Here is a 12,084-nt window from a genome sequence, read left to right on the forward strand (position 1 = left end):
GCTACTCAATACCGCTTCAACCGCACGCGAGCTATGTGCCGGACATCCATCGTGGTGGAAGCTCATCGCCATTCTGTCATGCAGTGAAACATCTTGTAGTTACATCGGTAGAACATTACGTAGGAAATCAGCATACATTGCACCATTTAGATTGCCATCGATAAAATGGGAGCCAATTATCCTTCCTCCCATAATGCCGCACCATACATTAACCCGCCAACGTCACTGGTGTTCCACTTGTCGAAGCCATCGTGGATTTTCCGTTGCCCAATAGTGCATATGATGCCGGTTTACGTTACCGCTGTTGGTGAATGACGCTTCGTCGCTAAATAGAACGCGTGCAAAAACTCTGTCATCGTCCCGTAATTTCTCTTGTGCCCAGTGGCAGAACTGTACACGACGTTCAAAGTCGTCGCCATGCAATTCCTGGTGCATAGAAATATGGTACTGGTGCAATCGATATTGGAGCATTTTCGACACCGACATTTTTGAGATTCCCGATTCTCGGGCAATTTGTCTGCTACTGATGTGCGGATTAGCCGCGACAGCAGCTAAAACACCTACTTGGGCATCATCATTAGTTGCAGGTCGTGGCTGACGTTTCACATGTGGCTGAACACTTCCTGTTTCCTTAAGTAACCTAACTATCCGCCGAACGGTCCGGACACTTGGATGATGCCGTCCAGGATACCGAGCAGCATACGTACCACACGCCCGTTGAGCATTTTGATCACAATAGCCATACATCAACACGATATCGACCTTTTCCGCATTTGGTAAACGGTCCATTTTAACACGGGTAATGTATCACGAAGCAAATACCGTCCGCACTGGCGGAATGTTACGTGATACCACGTACTTATACGTTTGTGACTATTACAGCGCCGTCTATCACAAAGCGAAAAAAGTGGTCCAACTAAAACATTCATATTTCTTTACGTACTACACGAATATGTAATAAAAAATGGGGGTTCCTATTTAAAAAAACGCAATTCATATCCGTTTGATCTATGGCAGCGCCATCTAGCGGGCCAACCATAGCCCCATCTGGTTTCCCCCTTCAAGCTAGACGTGTTTCGTTCTTTGTAGTTTTTTCGTTTGATGCTTATTTCGTGAGATATTTGGCCCGGTCTCTATCAATGGAACACGCTGTACACTGAAGAGCCAAAGAAATTGGTAAAACTGCCTAATATCGTGTAGGGGCCCCGCGAGCACCCAGGAGTGTCGCAACACGACGTGGCATGGACTCCACTAATGTCTGAAGTAGTGCTGGAGGTGAGTGACAAAATAAACCCTGTAGGGCTGTCCATAAATCCGTAAGAGTACGAGGGGGTGGAGATCTCTTCTGAAGAATACATTGCAAGGCATCCCAGATATGCTCAATATTATTCACGCGTGGGGAGTTTGGTGTTCAATCATCCAATGTTTACGCTTCTTACACCCAGCGAGGCGTCGTTTGGCATTTTCCGGCGTCATGTGTGGCTTATGAACAGCCGGTCGACCATGAAATCCAAGTTTTATCACCTCCCGCTTAGCTGTCATAGTACTTGCAGTGGATCCTAATGCAGTTTGGAATTCCTGTGTGATGGTCTGGATAGATTACTATCCTCTTCAACTGTTGGCAGTCTCTGTCAGTCAACAGACAAAGTCGTCCTGTACGCTTTTGTGCTGTACGTGTCCCTTCACGTTTCCACCTCACTGTCACATCGGAAACAGGAGACCTAGGGATGTTTAGGAGTACAGACGTATGACAGAGGTGACACCCATATATATATATATATATATATATATATATATATATATATATATATATATATATATATATATGATTTGGCGGACAGAGTGGGCAGTTGGTGTGATAAATGGCAGTTAGCCGTAAATGTGGAAAAATGTAAGTTAATGCGGACGAGTAGGAAGATCAAACATGTAAAGTTCGGATACAGTATTAGTAGTGTCCTGCTTGACACAGTCACATCGTTTTAATATCTGGGCGCAACGTTGTACAGCGATATGAGGTGGAACTAACATGTGAGAATTGTGGTAGGGAAGGCGAAGGATCGACTTCTGTTTATTGGGAGAATTTTAGGGAAGCGTGGTTCACCTGTAAAGGAGAATTCTGAGCAGAGTTTCAAAAAATTATAATCAACAGAAAAATACTAGTGTTTTTTTGTGGTTTACACTACCAGACACTTCTCATTTCTTTTCTGGTAAAGTAGCAAATGGTGGACACACTAAGTTTTCTTTTATTTATGAATTTTAGCTAATATTTTAGTTTTTTGAACATATAATGCAGAAGTGTGAGGGAGCCTTCGAATTTTTCAGTGTTTGTTTGATGTCTACATTTACTGCTGAAAACAACAACCATTTATTTCAGAAACCGGTTAAGCCGGCCGGTGTGCCCGAGCGGTTCTAGGCGCTTCTAAGTTCTAGGGGACTGATGATCTCAGATGTTAAGTCCATAGTGCTCAGAGCCATTTGAACCATTTAGAAACCGGTTATTCTGAGCAGTTTTGATGCTCAGGTTGAATCGGAAATGCAGAAAATTGATATAAATGAAAACCAGTTTTTTCCAGCGATAAACATCATCCATGAAACATCTCTTTAAAAGCATCAGGGGTAGATTTGCGCTCTACCAAACCTAGGATTCGGTAATTTCGATCCACTATATAAATGACGTAGTGAATGGTAGGATTACTGGTAACATTGGTAGAATTGATAGGAGAAGAAACATAAATGAATGTCTTAGTGAGAAAATGGGAGCCGCAGACATCTCTTTGTTTTTTGTTTGTTTGGTTGGTTGTTTTGCGCATTATGGGAACCATACATCATTTATTGGTAGTCCGTTGTATGTTTTATATCCTTCCAGAACACAGATAAGCAATAAAAATTAGCTGATCTCGAAACTTCGGTGCTTTTGTGTAAGAAAAACAATTACTTCTGATGCAAGTATAATTTACATGCACAAACGTTCAGAGCAGAAGACTCTTAGCGTTGGATTGAATAACTGATAAAGTTAAATGGGTCCAAATCTCTTCTGACAGTAGCTATATTTCTTCTACTAAAATAGGCCTATTGTACTTAAATCTGAAAAAAAAACTTACCTGAAACCGAATCAGACTCCTTCAGCACATCAAAGTATCTCCAGTTCCTTAATTATGTCTCAGATACTATTAAAGTATATTTCATTTAATTAAAGTTCTTCAATTTCCTTAGGTGATGAAGAACTTTATTTTAAAATTTCTCTTTCAAGAGTCAGACAGTAACTGTAGCAACCTAATTCATTTATAAAACAAAGCGGAATGCACGAATACTGTGAGCTACAGTTTAAGGATCTTAACATTGATTCGCGCATTGATTTCAGCTAGACTTCTAATATATGCAACCTCATAGATAAAGTAGTATTTATCCATGATAATATGATTGTACAGTCTTTGATGCAAACAAACTCCTCTGTGACCTACAACATATTTTGTTGTTTGTGTGACTTTTTTTGCAAGTATGTTAGGGTTGTGATGGTGGGAATCAATGTTCTAAGGATATTCCGAACAAGATATTTGATAGTAGAACATTGTTCTTGTAGTAAAACTTGAAGACATGGCGAATCGCCTTTGCATAAGAGAGCCATCTTATTGCACATATGATCACCAGCCGCGTTACAATGTAATCATCGCTGGACTATGCATATTGTCCAAACACTACGTAAACTAACTTTAAAATTATATACTGTCAGCCCGAGGAATAAATTCGTAGTCCCGAAATCAAGATACATATTACTACAAAAGTAAAGAAAAACATATTTTTATATCATTGTTTCTACAACTTGTAAGCATTACAGTCTGAAGATTATAACAAAACATCTGAAAATGAATGAAAACTTCAAAACAAAATAATATGAGTAAAAATAATTACTCTGAATAATTTTAAATAGATTAAAGCAATATTTAATCTGTAGTTCTTTCACACAAATCGTTAAGTGAATGTCTTGTACATCAATTATCTTTATATGATAACAACAAGAAAATTACAAACTGAGTTAATCAGTTTAACTAAAAACTTTTTAATATACTACAATGAATTGAAAGTACTATTTCCTTACACTATCCACATCATACAAAATCAGGCTACTGAATGAAGATTAGATAGGATCATTTGTTTTACATGAAAGACAGACTTCTTATGTTTGTTGTAACTGAAATTTGTCACTAATTTTCTTAAATAACGTTAAATTTGTATATATGCACCTATAAGTAACGCAGAACTACTTTGATAACAGTAGTAAAAGTTTTCGTTTTCCTTTGCTTACCATGACATTGAGATATTATCTACCGTAAAACAAAGGGTACAGTACACCGACATTAATGCTATTGAACTGAAGTAAGGCCAACAGTGTAAAGTGGTTGGTCTTGGCTAAAATAGGATGGCGACAGCCGATAATGCTATCGATATAGCGATAGTTTGAATCTATCTATGGTCTTGTTGGCTGTTAATAGTGAATGTCCATTTTTCGTCATATGATGTAGAATCTTTTTCTGTTCCACTGCATGACAGTTAGGTCGTATGTCACTCCATTTATGATGGAGAGGGGAGGGTTCCAGACCCCCCCCCCCAGAATCCCCATACCCCCCCTTGGCTACATTCTTGCTCTACCCCAGCACTGCAACGCCCTCACACTGAAGTCACTATAGAGCTGAGCTTGGAAGAGATCTACCCCAGTTCGTGAGCTCAGCTTGAACAGTCAACATCGTCTAATAGCACAATGTTGGTCGAAGTCCGGTGGAACATCTAGGCGTGTTAATGTTGAACGCTATACTCCACAACTACAATTTGTGTGATGATATGCATCAAGTGATATTTTTATAGTCAATGACAGTCGTATTCTGCACTCTCCTGTAGCAAATAAATGTCTCAAGTTAAGTAAATATTTTGTCCATTCATGTAATGAAGGTAACTAATCTTTCATCTGTTGCAGTTAAAAATGAATCATCTCGCAGAGCACTCAGAGAATCCACAGTCGTTGCCTGACGGTCGTAGTTTTGTGTGGTCACAATATCCTTATTCTCCGAGAAACTACTGATGCACATAGGCCCGACTAAAGTTAAAAAAAAGCAAAATTTCGAAATTAATAGAGGCTAGAATCTTCTTGATAGCGAATTGTCGTAACGAGCTTGAAACCACGCCTGCTATGGTCAGAGAATGGGTTGTGGTCAACATCGCTCTTGCTACTCTTCTTTATTTATTATTGCTTACGGTCTCGACGCTCACCACGTAGAACCTAATGCGGGTAATATTTCCTCACAGCCATAGGAATATCTATACAGCTTTCATTAAACATCCACTTCCTGATTTGTAATGTAGTTTAAGCATTTGCAATAAAGGGTGAAACAACACTGACAAAAGAAGTAAAGCAACTGAAAGATGCGATTGTATGTCGATGTAATGTCGGACATGTACACATAATCGGCGGGTATGTAAATAGAGTTACAATTCTCTGTGACTGATATAACGACCACTAGATGCATTATTGTTGTTCGTGTTTCGTGTTGTTACCTGGCTTGGCAGGGTGTATAAGGGACGTGAACAGCGTCGGAGGGTTAGTGGTTACTGTGAACGATATATGCTGCGTACTTGTGTAGCACAGCGTTATCAACACCTGGTAGAGTTCGTTGTGGGTGTCCATTTGGCTGGCTCCTCAGATGATGCAATAGCCTTATTTGTGTGGCATTCCGACAGATCAGTGTCCCGATGTTGCGCTGTGTGGGAAACTAAGGGCGGACGTACCCGTTCTCAAGGTTCTAGTCCACTACGGGTGACTACCAGAATTGAGTAACGCCGTACTGTGCACCAAGCACATAGTGTTCCTACCACCTGAGATCCAGTAGTGCCGCGCGGGATTAGCCGAGCGGTCTAGGGCGCTGCATTCACGGACTGTGCGGCTGGTCCCGGCGGAGGTTCGAGTCCTCCCTCGGGCATGGGTGTGTGTGTGTTTGTCCTTAGGATAATTTAGGTTAAGTAGTGTGTAAGCTTAGGGACTGATGACCTTAGCAGTGAAGTCCCATAAGATTTCACAAACATTTGAACTTTTGAACATCCAGTAGTGGACTCGCTTAAGTATACTGTGTCATCTGGCACCATTGGATGGAGACTAGCAGCAGTTAGACTGTGGAATTGCCGCCTCACACAGAGGTTCCCATTAACACCGCAACACCAACAGTCGTGACAGGTGACCATGTCCTGCTGATGAATGGCCTTGCAATGAGTCAAGTGATGACTGACGATTCTGTACTACCCCGGTTGACTATTGTCGGTAACCGTACGTGCTGGCACAATAGTTAGCACACAGGACTCGCATTCTGGAGGATTACGATTCAAATTCGGTCCGGCCGTTAAGATTTAGCTTTTCTGTGATATCCTTAAATCGCTCCAGGCGTATGCCATGGTGGTTCCTTTTAAAATGCCACGGCCGGTTACCGTCCATATCCTTTCGTAATCCGAGCTTGGATTCCGTCTCTAACGGCCGCGCTGTTGACGGGAAATTAAAATCCACATCTGCACGTAGTACGCATCTCTATGAACTGCCTGTGTGACATGAGGTGCTCTTGTGACCAGCAAGATCCCCAAACCTGTCCCTGGTACTACGTGTGACACCAGCTCGGCTGCCAATTCTGCCAGTATCCACAATATCAATAAGTCATACTATTGCCGGTTTCGTTGTACATTCGAAATAACAAAACTTACGTTCTAAACCCATGAAACCTGATTTAGTTTTATAACACCCCAACGACCCCCTTAAAGTCAATTAAGACAGAATTTCATAATATGAATTAGGGAAGGGTTATCTTGGCAAATATGACATCTTTGCCTATAAGCTAACACCAAGAAGTTTTGATAACAACAACATTATACATCACTGAGAGTTTTTGTTATGAAAAGAGGAGGAAGAAACCTCAGATTTAATTAATGGACAAATATCCAAGTGATAATTGCAATTAATATCTTGGAAGCTAAGTCCAAGTTGATGTTAGTCAGAGATAACTTTTATGTGGAAGAGAGTTGTAAGCGCAACGAAAAAATTCAATGCGCCTACAATACTCTTTCACAGAAGATGTCGCTTGCTGGCTCTCGTCCTGTAAAGACGTGCGAGAACAAATCTTGTCTTAGTTATTGAGAGCACGGAACGCGACGAGATTGTTTTGCGTTCAGAAGTGTTTCTTGCGTGACGTGATTCACGAACTTCGGAAACTGATTTTCTAAGCAGAGACAGGAACTGATAGACGCGTTTAACTGTGCATAACGGGTTAATTGAACTTTATTGACGAAACTAGTGAATATTGGACTTGACTTTCAAATAGTTGTAACTAAAAGAAGAGTGGATAGTGTATCAAAGGACTATACTCAATTAGTGTCGAGTAGGACACAATTACACGACTTCACGAAGATAATACAATTACGCTGAAGAGTCAAGTTGTCGTAATTGTCAAGAAACTTAATTTTAATAGAACTGACTTTACCAGCCAACTGCGTGTGCGTGTGGTGCGAAAGTTGTAAAGTATTTAGTGGCCAAGGAACAATAAACTGTTTGTTCCAAGTGAAATATCAAGCGTGGAGTACATTATTAAGTGATATAATCAATGATAGCTAACCAACGACTGTTCAGCAAGGACAATTTAATCTGAATATCAAAATACCTACTTCATTAATTGAAAAGAGAACTTTTGAACTTTTTTTTAACATTACGGCGTAGGTTCACTCAGACGTGATCAAAGAGTATCTGTGGATCTCGGTTCATACAGGTTCAACAACTCCATAGCAACGAGCCAACATCGTACGAGAAGACTGATAATTACAGTTTCCTCGCAATTGGTGGTGTGTACGATGCGGATGAGATAAGATTTAACAACCACTTCATACCCAGGCAATGAATCATTCAATCTTAAATCAGAAGAAGCGTCCATCGTACGAGTTCGCATTTCTGTCTCCCGTTCACCAACGGGGACCTGCACCATCGCGCATCGTGTCTCAACTCCACTGCGAGAGCTGCGGCAGTAGCAGCTCTACGGCGTCGACAATATCAGAACGCGGTTTGAGTGCGGGGACGCCACAGTTTCCTCCTCGCCGTATGATAGCTTCACCTGTTTTGCCAGGCAGTGTAAATATAAAATACAAAACAAAAAATCACCCAAAACCCTTAAAACGTGGTACCATATTTGTTGACCATCTACACTTCCATCACATCAGGAGCAACAGTAGAAGACTCACTGGCACTTTCTAGTCTTAACCATTGGTACATCTCAGGGTTAAGGAATTTATGTTCTCCAGGAAGTCTCTGCTATTGAATTCTACATTTATGATATGTACTAATATTACTTACGTTCATGTGAGTGAGACCCTGATTGCCAGGGACAACAATGTGAATCCTTAGAACCGGAGTTCCACGAAATCCCTGCCATCCCCAAACAGTCTCGAACGTATCGCACGCCAGCCCTGAAATGGGGCCACAAGTGATCATTCCGCGTGGGGTTAACCAACTGGGAAGCTACAGAACCAACCCTCCTTTCCGGACCCCCACTGCTGCACAAACCACCTACAAGTTCTAATTCAATCGTTCTCTATACAAATATGCCACGTCCGCCATGAATAATGGAGGGCCTATGGTGGATTCAAGGTGAAATGTCGATACACAATTAAAGGTCCTGCGCCTAGTGATGCTTCTGGCACGCTACATAGTGTGTGAACAGTCAACAAGTCCCCGTGGACAGTGGGCGTGTGAAAGAGAGATCAAGGCTCTACAGGTTGCCAGCAAAGAAAGAAGACTCACCAGAGGCAGATTCGCCGGACGGATGTTTGCCTTCTTCACTGAGCTTCCTCAACTGCTTCTTGTGTTTCATGCGCCGGTTCTGGAACCACGTCTTCACCTGGAACATTGGCACACGCACCATCAACACAAGTCTCATCTATGGACCTTTTTGCACAAATTCAGCCACATGGTGCGTGTCTCCCAAGAGATATTTAACGCAATCTGTATCCCTTTTTTATTCAGCATATACTCTATGCAATTAAGTTAACATCGAACTGAAATATACATTATCTGATTAAAACTGCCTGGAGACCCTTACCGACTGCTTCACTCCAGACCCGAGCATCCAACATCACTATCTTCTCTGGTTTCGGCTCTTGACGAGAATGAACTGCCTTTCCTCAACAGCCATTCAGGCACCTCTTTGCAAGTGTCCCAGCAGAGGTCAAGTCGTTATGAAGGAGAAGAACAGACACACACCATATTACATTGAAGAGCCAAAGAAACTGGTACACCTGCCTAATATCATGTAGGGCTCCGCGGCACGCAGAAATACCACAGCATGACGTGGCATGGACTCGATTAAGGTCTGAAGTAGTGCTGGAGGGAACTGACACCATCAATCCTGTAGGGCTGCTCATAAATCCGTAAGAGTACGAGGGGGTGGAAATCTCTTCTGAATAGCACGTTGCAAGACATCCCAGATATACTCAATAATGTTCATGACTGGGGCGTTTGGCGGCCAGTGGAAGTGTTTAAATTGAGAAGGGCGTTCCTGGAGCCACTCTATAGCAATTATGGACGTGTGGGGTGTCGCAATTGTCATGGTGGAACTGCCCATCGGAATTCACAATGGACATGAATGGATGCAGGTGATCAGACAAGATACTTACGTTCTTGTCACCTGTCAGAGTCGTATGTAGACGTATCAGTGATCCACATCACTCCAACTTCACACGCCCCACACCATTACAGGGCCTCCACCAGCTTGACCAATCCCCTGCTGACATGCAGGATCCATGGATTCATGAGGTTGTCTCGATACCCGTACACGTCCACCCGATCGATATAATTAGAAACGAGACTCGTCCGATCAGGCAACATGTTTCCAGTCATCAACAGTCCAGTGTCGGTACGGATGGGCCCAGGCGAGGCGTAAAGCATTGTGTAGTGCAGTCATCAAGGATACACGAGTGTTTCTTCGGCTCCGAAAGCCCATATCGATGATGTTTCGTTGAATGGTTCGCACCCTGACACTTGTTGATGGCCCAGCACTGAAATCTGCAGCAATTTGCGGAAGGGTTGCACTTCTGTCACGCTGAAGGATTCTCTTCAGTCGTTGTTGGTCCCGTTGTTGCAGGATCTTTTTCCGGCCGCAGCGATGTCGGAGATTTGACGTTTTACCGGATTCCTGATATTCAAGGTACACTCGTGAAATGGCCGTACGGTAAAATCCGCACTTCATCACTACCTCAGAGATGCTGTGTCCCATCGCTCGTGCGCCGATATAACACCACTTTGAAACGCACTTAAATCTTGATAACCTGCCATTATAGCAGCAGTAACCGATCTGACAACTGGGTGGAGAAGAATTGTGTCACGAAATTTTAACTCTGGATTGTTAATGCCAGTAGGAACTAAAATTATTAATGTTGTGTAGGTCGACAACGCACCATTTTTAAACTACAGAAACTTGGCGCCACGGGCTCCGGTTGGCAGTGGGATTGCGCTGTTGCCGTTCTTCGGTTGACGGGCAGCGCTATGGTTTTCGGTTCACACATGCAAACGTCCCTCGCCCCGTGACTGCCCCAACGTGATACGCGCACGTGTCGATTAGGTCTTGCCGTTTGTCTCCACCTCACGTCAGCGGCATTCACACGTAAGCTTCGCTTCGGAGCACACACGTCACCTGGGATTTAGTCATACAGTAAGCATGGCGGCACAGTACTCGTTTGAAGAACAACGAGACATGCTTTTTGTTTATGAACTAGCCGATGGTAATGCGCATGAAGCTCGACGGTTGTAGGAGGAACGGTACCCAGCAAGACGCCACCCACACCCGCAAATTTACTGCAATTTACCAGCGACTTGGTGAAACAGGCTCGTTAGCGGGATATCATTGCGATGACTTCGAACACGACGGGATGCTGCCTTTGGAGAGAGTGTTCTCGAGCGCTTCGAGGAAGCACCTACGACAATTACTCGAGCGGTTGGACACGACATGGGGGCCACTCATCGGTTAGCCTGGGAGGTTTTGAGGGATGGCGGCCAGCATCCATTTAGTTTCTACCCTGTACAAGACCTAAATCCGGTGGCGGTCTATGAACACAGGCTAGGGTTTTGCCGATGGTTTTTGTGACGTGTTGCACAAGATCCCGACTTCCTTGCCATTGTGTTGTTTATCGACGAGTGAACCTTCCATCAGGGTGGCCATACAACACTCAAAACGTTCATTACTGGGCAAGGGGAAATCCTCACGTCACGTACACCCACTGGCACCAGGAACGACTTTCGCTCAACATTTGGGCAGGCATTGAGGGTGACGATCTGATTTGGCCGGTCCGTCTACCTCTTCGACTTGCCGGGACAAATTACCTTCACTTTTTGCAAGAAACTCTACCCGGCCTACTGGAAGATGTTCTCCTGGACATATGTCTACGCATTTAGTTGCAGCATGATGAGGCGCTCGCGCATAGCAGTCGTGCTGTGCGCGGATTTTTAAATGAACTCTTCGACGGCCGGGAAATTGGCAGAGGTGCTCTTAGGCAATGGCCCCCGCGATCACCAGACCTCACGCCACGCGTCTTTTTCCTGTGGGGATTCTTCGAGGTTCTAGTTCACCCACCCAGACACGAACTACCTAGAAACGAAGAGGAATTAATGGATCGCATTCAACATGCCACTAGTCACATCAGGACAGTGTCACGAATCTTTGAAACATTTTGGCAAAACACCATTCGACGTTACCAAGCTTGAGTCGCGTCAGAGGGTCTCGAGTTCGAGCATCTGCTTTAAGTAAACAATGGCCTAGCTACAAAAAAGGCCCTTTTCAGGGCGACACAATTTGTAAAAGACTTTCAGTATGCGAATTAACAGCTATTGACGGGTTTGTTCCCGGTACGTGTTATCGTGAAAGTACACTGGATGTGTCGGGTCACTGGCGAATTCGCCCCCAAGTCCCCAGAATGGAAGGCTGGCGCGCTACCACCGAGCCTGCGGGCCGCCTTGGATACATCGCCATCTCCGGCAGGCAAAGCATTCGCGGTCATGCGTTGTCCAGAGCATCCGGC

At 43.6% G+C, this 12,084-nt stretch overlaps 1 protein-coding gene across 1 annotated transcript in view; it reads right to left on the reverse strand.

Annotated features, from left to right (window-relative positions):
* Window positions 1-12,084, reverse strand: part of LOC126419416 (brain-specific homeobox protein homolog) — a 129,311-nt gene that overhangs the window by 44,934 nt on the left and 72,293 nt on the right. Inside the window, exon 4 of the mRNA XM_050086605.1 lies at window positions 8,816-8,912. Within this exon, the coding sequence (XP_049942562.1) occupies window positions 8,816-8,912 (97 nt within the window). The remainder of the gene's footprint in view (window positions 1-8,815; window positions 8,913-12,084) is intronic.

Source organism: Schistocerca serialis, chromosome 9 (genome assembly GCF_023864345.2).
Source record: "Schistocerca serialis cubense isolate TAMUIC-IGC-003099 chromosome 9, iqSchSeri2.2, whole genome shotgun sequence".
In the NCBI taxonomy this organism is placed as follows: domain Eukaryota; kingdom Metazoa; phylum Arthropoda; class Insecta; order Orthoptera; family Acrididae; genus Schistocerca; species Schistocerca serialis.